We start from the raw sequence: 20,809 nt of genomic DNA, 5'->3' as shown, positions 1-20,809 counted from the left end.
AAATTTGAACTTTAAATGCTTATAAAAAAAAATTGTGACTATATATTTCTTTTATTTTTCAACTGCTATTGTAAAAATATGATAGGAGCCATGTATTAAATTTTCAAATCTTAGATATAAAAGGAAAATTTTTAATGAATTTCTAGCATAAAATAATTTATGAATTTTCGTGATTTTTACATAATATGTTGTCAAAACTCAAACTTTGAATGCTTATGAAAAAAAATTGTAACTATGTATTTCTTTTATTTTGCAACTGCTATTGTAACAATATGTTAGAATCCTTGTATTAAATATTCAGGCTTTTCTACCCGACAAATACATTTTTATCGATATTAATTTAAAAAAAAAAAATAATAAATATCGAAAATTGCATATGCCTATAAATAGTTCAACTTAAGTCAAAATCTTTTGAACATTGCATGGTGGATAGATTTTATATGTAGAAATATTCGGGGAAAATTGCATGTATCTATGGTTACTTTCTGATTGAACAAGGTACTGAAGTCGAAAATCGAAGCACTTTTATTGCCCCGGCTAAAACGTAATATCAGACACAAAAAAAAAGTGGGTAAGTGGATGTCGCTCTGCTGTACATTAGGTGGCGGGGTGGACCTCTGACTAGGGTATGTTAGATTTGAATGCGATGATATGTATCATTGTATACGAAAAATGATTCTGAACGGAGGTCGGAGATGATTTGTCAGTCTAGGATATAGTATATTTAAATATTGTCATATATTCTATTTTTAAACAAATATATTATTTTTCAATTAGGACGCATTTTGAAAAAGGCATGGTTAATCAATTTTTCCAAAAACATTGCATGTATAGTTATCATAATTCATATACCTTATATTATCTTAGATAAACATATACCTGATTTCATACAAATTTAAAACTCAAACGCAATTAAAATTTTTCCTATAATGAAGCTTCGAGTTTTCTCTAAAGCTACTTGAAGGAAAATTTATGGAAAACATAGTTTTGTATTTTTAATCTTTAGTTATAAATACAAACTATTTTATGAATTTTGAACTACAAAATAATTTGCAAATATTCATGGTTTTGACGAATTTTTGTAAATATTTGAACTTCAATGCTAATTAAAAAAATTGCGCCTATGTATTCTTATAATTTTTTAATAACTTATGAGAAAATTTGTATTAAATTTTCAAGTATTTTTATTGGGCCAAAAAATTTTATCGACACTTAAAAAAAAAATTTTCAGAAAAATTGAAAATTTCAGTTGTCTATTAATATCTCAAAAAAAGTCAAAATGTTTTGAAAATTAAATCATGTATAGAAAATGTCAATCTAAATAACTGGTAAAATTTTCAAGTATCTACGACTTATACTTTTTGAATAATAACAACTATTTTAAATCGTTTGAGGATAAATCGTTATCGTTACGTAAAACTTTAAAATTCAAACGCACTTAAAATTTTTCTTATAATGATGCTTCGAGTTTTCATTATAGCTACTTGAAGGACAACTTATGGAAAACTTAGTGTTGTATTTCTAATCCTTAGTTATAAACACAAACATTTTTATGATTTTTCAACTTTAAAATTACTTGCAAATTTTCGCGTTTTCAACAGATTTCGTAAAAATTTGTACTATAAACCCTTATAAAAAAAAATTGTGGCTAACGATTTTTAATTTATTTTAGCTACAGTAAGAACAACTCATAAGGAACCTTGTATTAAATTTTCAAGTTTTTTGGTCATCTAAAATTTTTTTACCGACACTTCAAAAAAAAATGCTCATAAAAATCGAAAATTTCAGTGCTCTATAAATAACTCAAAAAGTCAAACATTTTTGAAAATTAAACTGTAAATATATAACACTAACATTAACATTTGGTGAAAATTTCAGGTATTTACAGTGATCAGTTTTTGAATTACAAACATATAAAAAAATCGATTTGGTCGAAAACTGGTTTAGTGTAAAAATTCCCGTTTTTCTGTCATTTTTTTTTTTGTTTTCCTCGATTTTTTTGAAAATTGTTGGAAAATGTTTACTTTTGACCTGTATAATGCATCAAGGATATTCACTTTTACATCAGAAACCACCCACAAAGTTTGAAATTGAAGCATTATTTCGACTAGTTATGCTATACACAGACACACAAAAAAAACACACACACATCATTGTAAAATCAATACATTCATCACTTCGTTCAGAATCTAAAACTTACACCATAGTAAAATCAATACATTCCTCTCTCTGCTTCTTAAATATTTATCCCTGTGTAGTACATTTCATTTTAATAAATAATTATACAAATGTTATTTTATAATGTTTAAATTGACTTATTTTTTTATGATTGAAATTTGATGTATCCAAAATGATACAAAAGTTACATAGTATGTAATAGTTTTAATATCTAATTATGTATTAATTGTTTTAAAACAAAGATGTTACATAAATGTATGGTGTATTTATACGGTTGATCAATAAGCTTACAGTTTTTTAATAATTAAACTTATTTTAAAATGTACCTATAAAATACTTAAAATCTGGTATAATTATTAATTAGGAACTACATTATTCAAATGAATATTAGTTTAATTATTGTACTACAATAAATTAATAATGTTTTTTTAAACTAGATTACTTATATTACTACATGGTTAGGTTTTTTATGTAGACTAATATTATGTAATACAGTACCTATACTATACATATACTTATTATCAGCTGTGTATTGTTTACTCAGCTGTATTTGGTTATCGTAATATTACATTATCCAATCACTTATTTAATCAATTTTTCGTCAAAATAAAGTACTTCCCGGGCTACATACTCAGTACTCTATATAATATACAGTATATAGACATGTATAGTACACTTTATAGTTATTACCTAGTACCTACTTATTAAAATTAAAAACTAAAACATGATTTTTGATTAAATTATATTATTTTCAGGATATATTTAAATGTCATGTTAATATGTGATGAATGATAATGCTTAAACATTATAGTTTATTTATACCCATCCGAAAACTAAATAATATATCAGATTTGGTTAAATTATAACTTTTAGTATTTGTGACATATATGAATTAATAATAATGTATGGGATGGACTAATACTATAATTATATATTTAAGCCAGATTATGTTCTAGAAGAGAAAAAACATTTTTGGACTTTTGGTTTCTATTTATACGTTTTCTTCATAATTACGATCTGTAAGCATAATATTTTCTGTATTAAATTAGCCTGAAATAAAAAAAGAAAACCATTTTTGACTAATAATTGAGAATTCATAGATAGGGTGTGTAATAATATAATACCTATATTATGGAGGTTAAAACTTAATTAGTTCAGTATACATATAATTAATAATTTATATTAATACAAACAGAGTGTTAATCATAATTGTTATTATTTTAAGCTTTTAGATATTTTTACAAAGCTTAAAATTCCACAGTAATTGTGTTATAGAAATTACAAAAGTTAAATATTATAATATAATGACTTTTTTTATAAATGTATTATTAAATGTTGTTACTTTCTGAGACAAGGAAGATATAGAACCTATTTAGTTGTAAATTAATACAATGCGTCAAATTATCAACTTTACAGTTTACATAAACAACAATACATCTTTTTTAAGTTGATGAAAGATATTAATAAATGGCGAATAAAATGTATAATACTAAGTAAAATATAATAATTCATGTTTAAGTAAGTCTTATAATTAGTTTTAGTACTTTAATATATCCAAAAAATAAGTTATTTTTAAATATATGTATTTTTTGTAATAAATAAAATTTATTTTTTTAAATGATATAATCGTAAATATATATTTAAATAAATAAATAAAAATATTATTTAAGTATGTAGGTATCTATTTTTTTCTCCTCTTTCTTCAAATATACTTATTGTAATCATTATTATAGAATTATATTTCTAATAAAAGATATATTTAAAAAAAAATAGGTATCTATAGTAAAACTTTTCGACTTAAAGATTAAATTTGAAAAATAATTTGCTGTTAACTGTATTTTATAAATATATATTTTTTTATTATTTGTAATTATTGACCATCAAAATTTTAAATTAAATAAATTTAAACGCTGTATAGTAAACACATATCTAATAAAATTAAAAAATAAAACTTTTTAAATACATTTGGAATAGGTAGTTTATTATTTTAACTAATTTTTATTTTTTACAACCATTGAACCATGAACATTATAAATGTGAATAAACTTATATTAATATGTGTATTATGTAGACATTGTGTAGATAAATATATTGAATAAATTCATTTTTAATTTATGTGAATGTAACAAAAAATATTTGGGAAGGAACTTTTACTCTACAAAATGAACACGGCGCACCATCACAAATTACAAACAATCATCACGTGTGTTACAAAAATAAAATATACAAAAAACAGTAAACATCCTGGCATAGAAACCACGATGAATACATAGGTACATTATGATTTTATGCTTATAAAAAATAACCTTATCCAGTAATTAATTTTTGATTTAAAATATTTTTTTTTTTAAACCTGTACTGTTTAATTTATATTATAATAAATTTTTGTTACAACACAATACCAGTATATATTTGTATATTTTAGAAATATTACTATATGAATTATAAGACTTTTTTGTCATCTTCTTAGATTACATTGCTTACCAAAAAATATATATAAACATAGCGTTGACATATCGTGTACAAATCTGTGATAAAATATAAACCAATATCCAATTTTCTGCAAATAACAAACCACAGCCTTTAATTAAATCACATAAAATATTCATACCACATCACAAAAAATATTAAGATTTATTTAAATCAACATTGATATTAATTATTAAAATAAACTTAATAAATTATAATTTTCTATTATAATACAATAACATGTTATTATTAAATTTATGGTTATTTAGATTTGTATAATATATTATATTATCATGTGTAATTGGACTATATAGTATATAATAATGGTTATTCTTATAGTTAAAAAGCGGTTATATAAAGTGTATTTGTGTCATACATTGCATGCTTAATAAATAAATATTAGTTTTCTTTAAAATTTCGTATGCTAATGATGAAAAAATAAAAATAATCGATATCCAGGACAAACGTTGATTCTTCAATTACAATGCTTTTATCGCAAATTCATATGGAGAAGACATATGTCATCTGTTTATTATTATTATTATAACGACAATAGTAAACTAAAAATAAATTCTGCTGAATGCTGATGCATATCAGAAAAAGGATATTATTTTTGGTTAAAGAACTGTGTCCGATAATTCGATAGCTTTATACAATATTATACGGCACATAAATATAACTTATTGGAATTATTAAAATGCAAAATATTGCTTAAAAGTAGCATTAAACTCTGTGTGGTTTAACAAAAAATAAAATGTTTCTTCTAAATCCATAGAATCGGACGCTGTCCCATCCTGTTTACCTAGTGGACGACACATAGGCGCAAACTGGGATGGGGAGTGCTATGGAATATACCGTGTTAGCCACTCCTAAATCACCTATAGCCCATCTTAATGCTAGGCATACATTTAAAAAAAAATGTATCTTTAGGGATATGTTTAATTTGTTGATGAAATAATAATAATAATTTTTTTCTAAGACATTAACATAATAATAGGTATATTATTATTACTAGAGCTGAAGATTTGTAGAAAATTGTATTATTTTAAGTTTACTGTAAAACATACTTTATTAACATTAATTATGAATTAGATTCAATAGATTAAAATTAATAAACAACTACTAATCAATTAAATATTGAAACTTTTATTTTTGATCCTTTCCAATTTTGATTTATATTGTCTTTTTTTTTGTTATTGAACATATTTGACATCAGCTGCAGCTATAAGACTAACTAAGTCACACTTAGTATACACAATTTTTTTTTTAGATTTTATTATACCTTATTTTTTGATCATTTTATTAGATACTTAATATTACTTTTTTTGATTCAGTCAATATTACAACTTTCATATGTTTTATGAATTTTTTGTTTAGTATTAAATGTTATGAATAAGCACGAAGTCTCTAATTCAAAATATCTTGTATTTTATAGATTTTAAGCTTTTAAATTATAATTCTTAATTATACATACAGTACACATTTTTATAAAGAATTTTTCAGGTTTTATAGTGCATAGGGGTTTCTAGTATAAAATTCACATAATTCATAGTAAAAACTAATTAAATCTTCAAGTAAAGTGTTGTCATTAGTTGACTAATTTGTATTGTCGTTTAGTAAATTATATGTTGAAAATATGTTAGGTTTTTTAACGAAATTTAAACGAAGGGTTGAAAGGAATAGTCCCTTAGAGTTCGCTTAAAAAATGTTTGTAGCCTATCAAATTTAAAACTGAATTTGCACCTATGACTAATTATTAAAACAGCACCTATTTTGCGAGAGGAGATGAAATGTGATAATTATGGATTGAAACTACAATTAACCTTCTATCTCAATTATTATTTATGCAAAGCATACTTAGCTATCTTTTTTTCCAAATCTTAAGATTTTTAAGAGCATATCAGGTTGAATGTTACAAGAGTTTCTGGTTTATAATCACATCATAGTTTAAGCTTTTGAAGTACATAGAATATTATATTTTATTTAAGTCATTATCATCAAAGTAATAATAATAATAATAATAATAACAAAAACAACAATATTTTTACTATTCTTGTCTCCGTCTTACAAGTGGGTGACTTACTAAATTTATTCCCAGCAGATCACGTTTACTTCGTTAGTTTAAAAATTTAGAGTGAATTGACTAATTATGAAACTTGATGGAAAAAACATTTTCTGTGTACGAAAGTGGGTTTCTTACGATAGTCAAATTTTTTATCAAGTTTTGCTCGTATAGTATATTATAAATTAAGAATGCACATAACTCGCTTTAAAATTTGAACAATCATAAAAAAACACGGATAATACTCTTACCACCAAGCTCCATAATATCAGGTCGATTCACTCTAATTTTTAAAGTAACAGAGCTATAACGGTGATTCGCTGAGCATAAATTTGCTACGTTACGCACTCGTGAGACGTAGTCAACAAATAATTATTAATGTCCGTGTACCGTCCTCTTAATACCATTAACGGAATAGTAAATTATAAGTCACTGTTGGGTGGAAAAACACTGACTGGCACTTATGAAAATTAAGTTCTAGCCAGATTACAGCGTAGGTATATAATATAGCATAATATCAATGATTATATATATATTTGACAATATTGCGTTTGATAATTGCATATTATTATTGTTATAGTATTTCAACTGTTGTCGGCGAACTGCAGTTTTATAGCCGTCGGGTCGGGCTGTACGTTCTCCAGCGTGCCCGTGATGGGTATTCGGACGGTTTGCACTTTGGTCGGCGACGGCCGCTCTTTGCCAACCTGCAGTTTCTTGGTCGCCCGTTCTTCGTCACTGCCACTGATAGCACCGCCACCGCCGCCCCTTATCACGGACGCCCAAAACCGGATGACGGTGAACACGAGACCGACGGCGAACACCATCGAACCGATGTAACGGCACGAGGCCAAGTGATCGTTGAACGAAACGGCCCTCCGGTCGATCACCTCCATGTGGACGGACCGGCCGACCACGGGGTCCTTGGTCGGTATAAGATGACCGGCGGCCATCGCTGCCGCCCCCACGGCCATCACGGCCAGTCCGAGTACCGCGTACACGCCACTGCAGTGGCGATACCAGCGGATTTCAGGTTCCACAAAGTATTTGAAGTCGTCGACGTCGTTTCCGCCGCCACCGCCAACGCCTTCCTGCACAGCAAATATATACTTGTAAACATATAACATAACGTACCAGAACTGGACAATCTTCTAAGGTTAAAAAATATATCACTTTTTTAATGGTTTTATATTCATGTGTATGTTCCTCCAGAGAAAATCTTAAAAGTACTTTTGAAGTCAAATATTAAGCGGTAAAATACGAACATCTAAGTAAATAACAAAAGAATGGATGATCGACATATTTGATTAAAATGCAAAAAGCGTATATTTTTTCATAAAGACTATCAAAGTTTAGCTACATAAAAAGATATGGTTAATCTTAAAACTCATCCAATTAAAGTTACACGTAGTATATACGATAAAACTTGTCTCATTTTGAGACAGGAAATGATTTTTAAAAAAGTTAGCGTTGAATAGAACACATTATACATAAAGCTTCGATGAAACATTATAGATTATATCCACGGACATACGACTAGATAGTTCTCATTATATACTACCGTAGTTGTGACCGATGTTGAAGTTGGTTGCTATTTGTAAAGCAGGAAATGTTTATTTTATATTAATCATATTGTGATAACATTGTTTTGTAAACATTACCTGCACTTTGTAAATAGTGGCTCACTTGATTGATAAGAAGGAGAAGATTATCTATAGTTAGGTTATACATGTATATGATTTATGATTATATCCTATTATTATTTATTCAAGACTTTTTAGAATTGCCCTCCACATAATAATAGTAATAATTATTATATATTATATATTATAATCCCTATGGACGTCGAACTATCAATTACCATCGATCAATAGTATAATCGACATATCTCCTATAGCCGAGGGATTTATAATACCTAAATCAAATATTACTATATAGGTAAATATTAAACTATATTCAGGTCATAACGTTTTATGTGCACAGCAGTTTATTCCAAGTTCGTGAAAAAATAATATTTTTAACGGTTTGTAATTTCGTATATATACGGCGGCAGGGCGTTCTCTGACGTTTTGAAAGTTTGATTCCGTAAAATAAGTAATACATATTATGTTTTCAAATTAAAAACCAAGTAGAAACCAAGTGTTTGGAAATATTGAAATTTTAAAGTAATTATATTATATAGTTATATGATATAATGACATTTTGACGTAGATATTATAATATATTATCATTATATTATGAGCTGGTTTAATAATTTTAAATACCTACCTATCAAAATATGTTAATTTTACCAAAAATTTATAAAATAACTCACATCAAAAACAATATCATTTTGATTAAGTAACAGCTTCGTCTGTTAGTGATAAATTTAAATTCGATGATACATCATTACATACGAAAAATGATACAAAGTGATACAGATATATGTATTTATGTATAGGTAGTTACTATTGAAACTTATTTTGATTTTAGTAATAAGGTAGATTGAATTAATTTTTGCAGGAAATATTGCATTTATTATATTATTAATTTTTAATTATCTATTATAAAAGTTTATAATTTTTATATAATATATTATAGTTATTAACTTTTAAGTCAATACCGACTTGTAGCAAAACAGTGTGAATAAATTCGTGGCATACAATATAGGAAATTTATACAAAGCATAAAATTTATCTAAATGTTTCGAAAATGTCATTATGTATATATAATATAATAATATATGTAAAAGCTTGAAATCCCCACCAAAAATATTACAGAAAAATAACTAAAATTATTATTATTCGTTAAAATATTTAAGTTCGTCTATTTTAGATCTTAAAAATAATAGGTATAAAAAAAACTCGTACATTAAGTATGAAACTATTGTAAAATCAATACATCCATTGCTTTGCTCTAAATTTAAAATTTAAATTATAAAAGAAACTTCATAGTTATTTTTAAATGTATTTTACTGGATAACACTTTTACAAGGCTACAACGATATCAACATTCAAAATCGATAATGACATTTTAATGGTCAAAAGCTTTGATATAATAGTACAGTTGATAAGTATATTTATACTATAGTAGACGTTTTATTTTTCTACTATACCGTTAAAAATTGCATCGCATGACATATTTTGATCGCAACGGTTTACTTTTATGTTAAGCTTCTGCAGTCTTATATTTTTGTTGGAAATTTAATTGGTTGTTAACAGTACTGTGCATATCAAACTTTATTTCCACCGGACCATGGGATCGAGACTCACAATTACTTTGGACTTTATTCCCATTTAATGATCCCACGCTGATCTTTGACTTTGACAGCCTTTCACACTCATGTCTATATCTCGAGAACGCGTTATATAATATATATATATATATATGACCTGATGATAAGGCACGGAAAACCCACCAATTCTATAGCGAAAATTCTCAAAAACTATCGTTAATGCAGTTCAAAAACTTTTTTTATGTTCTAATTATTGACGAACAGTGATTAATATAGCGATTCGATCAAGCAGTAGTAATGACCAACCATAATAGCTATTATCAAGAAGTTCTCGTCGTAGTTTATGCTCAAAAAGTAACTATAAAAGAAACTTACATTTGCGAAAATAAAGAGTATATAACTATTATATGAAAAACACAAATCTCATTTCTATAGAGAGGACGTGTATTATACTGTGTATAGTTCTATACAGTATACACTATACACAAACATAACATTATATAGAGAATAATAAGGGTTATACAAAAAGTTTGATGTTCAATGATACATGTAAATTGAACAGAACATTTCAAACTGTGTTTGTAATAACATTGCTATACCATTACATTTTGAGAAATATTTTCCACATCTGTCTTATAAAAGTATAATATTAACAAGAAATTCTGTTCGTTGACCCAAACTTGAATCTGTACCTATTTAGAAATGGCAATGGCATTAATAAATATTAATTTATATTGTGTATAGTTACCAATCATATGTATATGTATTGAAAATTTAGTATCGTTATTAAAATATTGTAACATTTTTTTTTATGCTTTTACATCTATAAGGATTAGCCATTAAACTCCCTTTTGCAGAAAATGTATGACTTGATGCATTAATTTCGCACAACGAATGAAAACGCTTTACCATTTTGTTGCTAACGGCTAATATCATAAACTACTGGACTGATTTCAATCAAAATAAGATCAATAGACTGCTCGAATCCCTGAGATTGTTCCTAGCTTATTTTTTTTATCCAATAAAAAATATCTAGGTTACTCTAAGATAAATTAGAACACAAATTTCATTTTGGCTTATGCAAATTAAATTTTTTTAAATTTTTTTTCATGGATAATCAATGACCATTGAATCTAGGGAAAAATCAACACGGAAAAAAGCCCCAAGACAAAAATTACACAGTTAAATAAGTTAAATACAACAATAGTAAGAAACGATATGGTAAAAAATGTCAAAAATTTATTTTGATCTAAAAATCAAAAATCACTGTTATCAATTATTAAGTTTAATTATTTAATAAAATATCAAAGATCGAATTGTATAATTATGGACTATGGTATAGGTAGCCATTAAACAATTTGAGATATCTCTTTCTTCACTTGAATATTGTTTACGTATATATTTTTTAATTTATTTTGTTATACTATGCATAAATCTTTCTTTTTTTTTATTTGGTAGTAATGTACCTAATTCATTTTGAGCTTATTTTGATTCGTCATTCGCTACCTCTAATCTATAAATTTCGTTATTAATACACACACATATATATATAATAGAGGGATGGCAATGTCCTATTGATTTTGAAAATCTATGATTCCACATTTCCACCCTTCAGTTTGATTATTATTCCAATTGCCATCGTTAAATGTATACTCGTATTATGCACATTCAAAAAACTATATGGTAGGTATGTATAATTATGTATAATGTATCGTGTATTCACTACGAAATCAAGATTTATATGTAACTGACGATTAGGATTGAAAATGTATGAAAGTTGCAGTTTATATTCATAATCTTAACATTGTTATCAAAAGTCATAAATTTTAAATCATCATTATACCCAATACTCAATATTTTATAGGATTTTACGTATACTTTTGTTTATATAATATATTCTATCTACAATAATTATTTGGCATTGGTTTGATAAGGTGCTCGACCTGCAATTTGCTGTTACCTATAGTAGCTATATACTTATAATAATAATAATACTATACAGAGTGTAACAGATAGACCTGACCAAAAGAAAAAAAAATTATGCTAATTCAACGTTTGACAAAATTTTTTAATATTATATAATACCTAAATAAATAATTTAAGAAATATAGTCATGTCAGAAAATTTTCAGTCATATTTTTAAAAAGTTATCACGTTCCAAATTAATTTAACCAAAAAAAAACATTGAATTTAAAAAAAAATCTTAAAAATAAACTACTTGACTTAGATAAATCTTTTTACCATCAAAATTATTCTTATAATCAGATTCACAAACAGGTTATTTTGAATTTATCCAATATTTTTTTCATTAAGTTAATTTTTTTTATTTTCAGTACTAAAAAAAAACATAAAAAAAATGTATTACGCATGTAGCGCTAGGGGCACTCAATGAACAAAAAAAATAAAATAAAAAATATTAATTTAAACAAAAATTATTCCAATAGTTAGTACTATCTGTTATATCTTGTATACTATATTATTACTTATAACTTTTTCTGGGTCGTTTTTTATTTGTGTCAGTTTTTAACATGCGTTTATTTCAGTGTCGCTTTTTACCGACTACATTGGTCGTCGCCGGTTACAAATTATATTACTATAATAGTTACCTGTAGTATAAATATGGCATTTATTAAGTATTTTCTGTAATACGTTGTTATACAGAAAAAATAATTGATTATTATTATATTTTCTTCGTGTTTTATATTTGCATTTTGTTTTTATTTGATTCAAATTCATTACATGCCAATTCTTTAGGCTCGAAGTCAAAAAGTGATTACGTTAAAGTAACATAATATAATCTCATGCGGTATCAAAAACACATGTCATTTTCTATACTTTCACCGTTTTACATACATTTCGTTCCAATTTTATATTTCTACTACAGTATTATCATGTATATTATAATTTAAATGTTATAAAATATCGAAAATAAGATCTGATATCGGCCAATTTAGATGAGGGGAAAAGAGATTTCGTTGTCATATTGAAAATTAAATGAGTGCCAATAAGGAGGTTCATAATTCTGACTAACGAATTCGTCAACAAGAACGTAGACATGTGTAAAATGCATTTATAAATTATATCAATAGACAAAAATTCTCTTGTAAAAATAATATTGAGTAATGAGAAATTGAAATACTTAATTTTCCAAACTCTCATTTATGGTGTAACGAAACGTCTACATTTAAGAAAATGATAATAATTGTTAAATTTTTTTGTACAACCGTCTCATCCTTAATGCGATTAGCTAGTATTTGTGCATAAATATGTGAATAAAAATGTCGTCAGTACTGTCTGGCTCATAAACTGTACATTAATTATTTTTTTATAGGTACAATAAATACAATGTCATTTAAAATCAAATATTAATCTAAATGTATTTATTTTTATCATAAATCGTATGGACACTGCAGTTAGTATGACCTGTCCAGTGTCCATCCTATACCATTATAGTGCGATATATATTAGTTCATCTTATTGTTACTGCGTGTACCCAATAAAGTCCTCCAGTCAAGTTCTTTCCATTGTTAAACAATACATATACTTTTCAAATAGTTTGAAAAACCTTTAAAGTGGGTATTTTATATAACAATTTATCAAACTATTTTAAAAGTGTATAGTGTTACCAAAAGTGACAGTTTTAAAATTGCTTTTCTTATACCTACCTACTATTATTTCATACTGACATAAATACGCACATTTACGCATGTTGGAAAAATTATATTATTTTTGTAACGCGTAAATGGGTACCTAATCCTTTTATTGTTGCTTGGTTCTTATGTACTTACAACGCTTCAGCAGTCTAAATAAATTCCCTCTTTACTTGGCGGCTATTGGATGGTGGTTTTTTTTATAGAAAACCTCTATGCACAAACAAAATTATGAGATAAAATCCAATCGTGATTATATTTTAAAATGTTTATTGTATCTAAGGAAATAATGTATTTTCAACATCGTATTATTCGTTTATAAATAATACTTTACGGGTAAATGACAATAAATTTTTGTTCAGCTTCAATTAATACGCCGAATTTTGAAATAATATTAGTCATAAGTTATGACTCATAATATAATTATACGTATATATATATATGTATTTAAGATATGCTTCCCAAGTGGGTTATTATTTATCTGTAATACAATGTATTGCTTTAAAGAAAATTCTTAAATTGATGAATGAGTTAAACTAATTATTAAAATAAAATATTGAAAATATTCGAAAACCTAATTTTCTGTTTATATTTAAAATACCTATACCTACAAAAAAAAATTAATCTTTTTACTTTTGAAAAAAAATCATGCATATTTAGTTTGAATAATATACTTGGATAAAAAATTACTCTATTCCATTTTTGCTTTGAAACCGTTAAATGGTTATACTTTTTAATACCTACCTACATTTTAAAATTATATGTGGTACGTTCTTTTATCAGAAAAAAATAACACGAAATACCGATTCTATACTTGTATAGGTACTATATATCACGTACACGTGAAGCTAGGAAAAAAATGCACGCAATAAACACTGAAAACCAAGAGACGTGAAAATCGACACCATTGCAGCCCATTGATCACGACTGTCCGATTATCACGGATAAAACACATTTGATGTGTTCTAGGTATAACGGGTATATATATCACGAATGTGCTGTTGTTTAAACTAAAACGGTTAAGGATCTTAGTATGAACAACGAAAATATAATTTACTTTCACGCTTTTGTCATATTATCTACACTTTTACATCTTGGCGTATACATTTTAATTGTACTAGAGTTTATCTTATACGGACTTACGGTTGTAACGAAAATACTAAATAGAGTGGGTGAGCCCGTCAAAATCTTAGCAAGTCTCGCTTAAAACAACACACAAAGGATAAGCTATACTTTTTTATAAATAATTAATACGTTTATCTGAGTCCTGACTTTCTCCTGTAGTGTTAAAACAGTAATAATATATACCTAGAAAGGCTAGAACCTACAACATTAGAATGTATATTATTTATATTTATTTATTTAATGGACGTTTGCATATATATTGCACCTATATTGGCTACATTACATAAAATATTATTATATAAATGATTTATTATAATATTATGCTATACCATAAAAATGGTTCCAACCGGATGAAGACATTTTTTTTAACGTAACTTTCCTTGTTTAACTATAATTTTGAAACACGTAAAATACATTTAAGTTTAAACGCTAATATTAACGAAAATTACAATCTAAAACTTTTCAAGTATACAATCTAACATTTCATAATTGGAATCATTTTAATATGAACTCTATAGTAATCAATAATATTAAAAAAGCAATCAGATCACCATACAAAGTACGTAGCACTAGTGCCCCCCAGCGGGAAAAAAGCGTTGGGACTGAAGGTTGGTTTCTCCTAGTATGTTAACCTATGTTCCTCTAGTAGAACATAATACCGAAGTGCCATCCCAGTGAAAATTATTTATAATATGATCTGAATGCAATAGAATCAAAATTCTTATTATAACACCAATTAATAACTATAGAAACGTATAGGTATTATATTTTAATCAAATTAAAATAACCACAAAATATTAGGTAAATTTTTCGAAAAATGTGCAAATTATTTTATGGTTACATTATTGTTACTGGATTTCTTTTTAATGGTTTATAAAATAACACCTGTGTAATCATAACATTTTTAGAAATCTTTTTTAACGATATACTTAGATTTAATCAAATACCATTCTATTATTACTGAAAAATGTATAATATACATAATCAATAATTATTACTTATTGGGTATATTAAGCTGCGAAATCCTATTAATACACACAATATGCATAAACCAAAATAAATGGGAAGTATAGGTACACATATAATTTAAACACTTTCTGATGTACTCGTAAGTGGTCGAAATTACATTTGTACTGAATAGTATGACTATTAACCAGAATTTTATTTTTTTATTTTATCTAAGTATCTCATTTAATATACACCTGTGGAACATTAGTTGGGGCAATCATTTTTAATGTAAATTTACCGTGGTCATTGTTTAACCTAATGAATTTTATCAAAAATCAAATAAATATATTTTTTATAATACGTTAACAGTCATTTAGAAATGGATAATTTTTGTAGAACTTCAGTGCCATAGTTAATAGACGATAGTGTTATAAATAACATTTTAAACGACCTATTTAAGCTATATTAAATAAATAACTATAATAGTTTCAATTCTTAATTACCATTAATTTATAATTTTAACTGACATATCAAATATATTATCTAATCTATTACATATAAGAATAGAAAATAATATTTATTCCAAAAAAAAATAAAAAAAATATTGATTGACTAATTAAAATGCATGTCTATCTTATTGTATGTGCACTTTGAAATCATAATTATTTTGCACCTATCTACATAACATAAGTCAAAGTTTCAAAATTTTATACCTATAATGCCTTTAGAAATTTATAAGAATTATTAGTAAAACTATAAAAACAAAAATAAAAAAGATGATCACAGTAGTCAGTTTTTGAGAAGTTCTATTTAAAATTATTTAATTATTTAACTTGTATATAGAAGTATTAAATCGAAAATGAGCTTTTATAAACATACTATTTTAAGGTGAATATTTTTTATACTCCAAACATATTTTAAACTAATAATTTTTTTCCTCAACTTATTTAAATTGCTGTTTTCTTACTAGTTAATCTTTATTTTGAGTTTAGTTCAAAAAAAAAAAAAAAACATTATCTTAGGATATTATAAAATATATCCTATGAAAAATAAAATGTAAATGCCAAGAAAACGTTAAAAACTCATTAATCGTGTGATTACTGATTACTATCATAAAAAATTGTATCACAAATTATAACTGTCTAGGTAAAGACAAATCTATGTTATTATTGCTATCACTTATATAATAATAATAATATTTTTTCGAATCTACAATAATTGTTGCCTTGAAAAAAATGTCTTAGAAAATTAATAGCAATTCAAAAATAATCACAACGTTTATTGATAATATATTATAGGTACACAAGTAGTCAGTGCATTACTAACTTTCATTGGCACCCACAAAGCAATGATATTTGGCACCAATATAATTAGCATACATATAATTTAATCATTTTCCGTTTTTTAAAATGTCCTATTTGCCACACCCTTGGCACGACTCTGCTGAAGTAGTTGTATATTTGTTATCAAAGAATAATTATTCGCACATAAGTCCATATGGTATGGTCGTAATGATAATTGATTTATAAGAAGTACATAGGCGACTATTGTAAAATATAGTTTGAAATCAATTGAATGAGTATTAATTTAAAATAATAAATGTATACATATAGATAACAACAACTCTGTAAATTATAAAATAATTAATTTTTTGATAAATCTATATTAGGTTGCTATATCTAATATTTTTTTGGGGATTCCGTATATATATCACGTTGATAACTTAAGTAAATTTTTAAATAAATCAGAAAAACAAGAGGGCTTATATCATATTATTATTTGACCCAGCTTTTTGCTAAAATTATAAGAAACTATATTATGGTCTAGGCAACTTATATTAAGTTTTACGTTTAATTAATAAACAATTTATAATATAGGTAAAAAATTTAAAAATATCTCATACATTTATTTGTTTTTAAGAATCGAAATATTTCATCATAACGAAACATAAGTATACGTGCAGTACTATATACAAACCTGAAACAATTGGCGGTCATCGGGATCATCATAGAACTCATGCAAGTAACTCTTTATGCCGAAACCCGTCAGTCGTCTGTCAGTCTGATCGTGGTAAGGCAACCGGACGTCGTCGTCCTTGTCGTCCGATCGTCGTGGCTGGTTACGTTTTTTCTTGGATCGGTCGATCGACGGCAAAGGTGACGGAGACAGAGACGACGAGGACACTGTCTTCGACGAATTCGTAACGAAGCTCACACGATTCGTGTTGGCTGATTTCTTGTTGTTATGCACCAGTATTCCCTTGGCGGTGGTGGAGGTACTGGTGGCACTGGTGGGCACACGACCATTTTTAGCGGCGGGCACAGGACTTGGGCAACCACTGCAGTCCGATGACACCGCCACGGAATCGTCATCGTTATCGGACGTCATGTGAACGGTCAACACAGGTGGGCCACTGAAACAAGCACGTGTAATTCAACAACAATAACAAAATACTACGAAAAACGATACTTCCGGCTCATTCTGCAGGACAACCTATATACGATATACATGTAGTAAAAGTATGAAATTGTCACCGTGAAACAAATATCCAATCGATTCGACTAATCGTCATTCCTTTGTATTATTATATCGTAGGTACCTACGCTGGACATAATAACACGGTTGTCTGAATACATGCAAGTACTCATTAAAATACATGTTTTATACCATATAGCTACTTACCTATATAACATAAACATGGTAATCGTTTATTCAAATGTTCTCGACCATCATCATCGTTTAAAGGATAATACCACGTATATGGTTATATTAGCTACCTATATTTTACACGAAAAAACTTACCCTTGCAAGCTGCTCTACAAATTGGGTATTCATTCATACAATTTTGAATAAGCAATAATAATATTATTATATAATCAAAAGCGATTTTATTTAAGAGGACGCCACATGGGAATTTGTTTACTTATCCGTATTACAAACGTACAACTTGGACAATTTTACGTTCATAATAATACGTTTTACTGTGTAACTTTTAAAATTAGAGTGAATTTATTTCTTATAAGATTTATAGACAAGAATATTATGTAGGGTACCTCGGAGGATTTGATTGCTGTTATTATTTTTAATTACGGTATGACTATTTTTTAAACGGTTAGGTTTTTGCACATTTTAAAACGATCATAACTTGCTTAAAAATAATAACATAAATGAAATACTCCGAGATGCCTTAGATAATATTCTTCCCTTTAAATTTTTTAAGAGGTAAATTAACTTTTATTTTAAAAATTATATAGTAACATGTATTATTGTGAATGTACAATATGTCATGTTGTACGTTTGTTAAACGGACACAACAAATGCCCGTGTGGTGTCCTCTTAAGTTATAATAATATAGACACAGTCTTCGGCAACTTCCATTGATTTTTCTATTATAGATATACGTCATACTATATGTGTTGAACTCTTTTAGTCTGTCATTAATATTTTTATTTTTTTTTGAGAAATTTTACAAATCAATGAGTTAAGTTTTACAAATGAAAAATTTGAAAACCAATTTAAAAGTATAATAGTTTGTACTTATAGGGAAATATTCAAAAAAGGCATGACATTGAATATAAATATAATTAAACATTTAATATATATTTGTGAAACCTTCTAGAAGACTTAAAATAATATTATTTACCGATTTCATCTATTCGTATACCACGCATAATATATTTCCGGAACAACGTACTTTTGTCGTATTTCGATAAAATATACTATAATATCATTGTCTATTGAAGAGTTCATTCGATGAAGTAACAAGAAAATCATTTCCTTGAATAATAAGTATGTAAGAAAGGAGTAAGAACTAATCAAAAGATATATAATAAAATGAATTCTATTAAAATGGCTTTAGATTTTGGTGAGTGGGTACAGAAGAGTGAGACGTACATCTTGTACTCGTATATTAATTATATAGCTTGAAATTAGCTATCCACTGTAATATTTGTTTAATAATTTGGAGTAAATTCTTGGGGTAGGGGGACAGTCAGTGGTAAAACTAAAACTTTATAAGGTAAAAAGACACTATTGCCCACTCAGTTAAATATGTGAGGTGGTAATCGCTGCTCTTGTCCTTTCCTCTTTAGATTACGCTTATTCACCACATGCAGATATATCTATATTCGTATAATATATACGGTTTTGGGAGTGGTGTTTGTCCTGTATAAATATGTTTACCTATTTTGGGGCACAACTTAGGCTTAACTATCGTACTTACTGAATTTATTTGAAAAGTGTATTATGTTTTACGATATATAGCACAAAAATCCCAATTGCTGCGGCCGCGGCACTGACATGGTACCTATAACACATTTATACACAAACACCACCCCAAAACCATCCAACTTTGGGACACTATATCTCGTCAACGGATTAACGAAAAATGAAAATTTAAACGTGAAAATTCATTAAAAAAATATCCTTATTAATTTATGATATTGTTCATATAGGTTGCCATTTAAAAATCAAAAGTTGATAGTGGTTTACCTAATAAATATAAGGACGAAAAATATTAAAAATTTATATAGTTTAAGAACAGCATAGATCTAAAATTTTGAAAAAAAAAAATTTGTAAAAAGTAAATAATTTTTATAAATAATGAGTGTTTTGCGCGTCACGAATCACTCTGTAGTGTTATCGTAACTTACTATGTATGAGTATCATGACCCAATGACCCAGTGCTCAATTTATAGTATAATAATATGGATCGAGTGGTTTCGCCACATTGTCAGTATAGTGGGTAATCAATTAATAAATTCAAACAATAATAATACCATACCAAAATATATTGTATTTTGCTTCGTTTGTTTTCAACAGCAATTGTTTATGTTGTATGCACGTTATGCACGTTATTTACCAATGTTTTCGCAGATTTACGCACCTGTAGCTGTTACTGTCGTGGCCGTCCTATCGTCGACCCGCTGCTGCCGCGATTGCATCCGCCACTGTCGAAGTTCCATCTGCGACGCACTCACGTCTCCGAGTGTCTTGAAACTAAGTACATAGAAGCAAAATCATAGTTATTAATGAGCACCCAAATTCGCTGTGTGCAGGATTGTGGCATACCCATCGGGGAGGTTTTAGAGGATTTACCCCATCTCCACATTATCCAAATCACAAATCACTTATTTGTGCCTTTGGTACTACCTCCCCCCACAA

General features: G+C 27.1%; 1 protein-coding gene across 1 annotated transcript in view; it reads right to left on the bottom strand.

The window, feature by feature from the left end:
• Positions 1 to 6,593: 6,593 nt before the first annotated feature.
• LOC107173271 (neurensin-1-like) overlaps positions 6,594 to 20,809 on the bottom strand; it is a 35,888-nt gene continuing 21,672 nt past the window's right edge. The window contains exons 2-4 of the mRNA XM_089220232.1: positions 20,532 to 20,644; positions 17,624 to 18,059; positions 6,594 to 7,800 (exon numbers count right to left, since the gene is read on the bottom strand). Coding sequence (XP_089076358.1) covers positions 7,294 to 7,800; positions 17,624 to 18,034 — 918 coding nt within the window. The 5' untranslated portion in view covers positions 18,035 to 18,059; positions 20,532 to 20,644 and the 3' untranslated portion in view covers positions 6,594 to 7,293. The remainder of the gene's footprint in view (positions 7,801 to 17,623; positions 18,060 to 20,531; positions 20,645 to 20,809) is intronic.

The sequence above is a fragment of the Diuraphis noxia genome, unplaced genomic scaffold (genome assembly GCF_037042655.1).
Source record: "Diuraphis noxia isolate RWA-SAM2 unplaced genomic scaffold, SU_Dnox_SAM2 contig0002, whole genome shotgun sequence".
NCBI lineage: Eukaryota > Metazoa > Arthropoda > Insecta > Hemiptera > Aphididae > Diuraphis > Diuraphis noxia.
The sequence above is the reverse complement of the archived record's forward strand: the minus strand, read 5'-3'. Positions and strand labels throughout refer to the sequence as shown.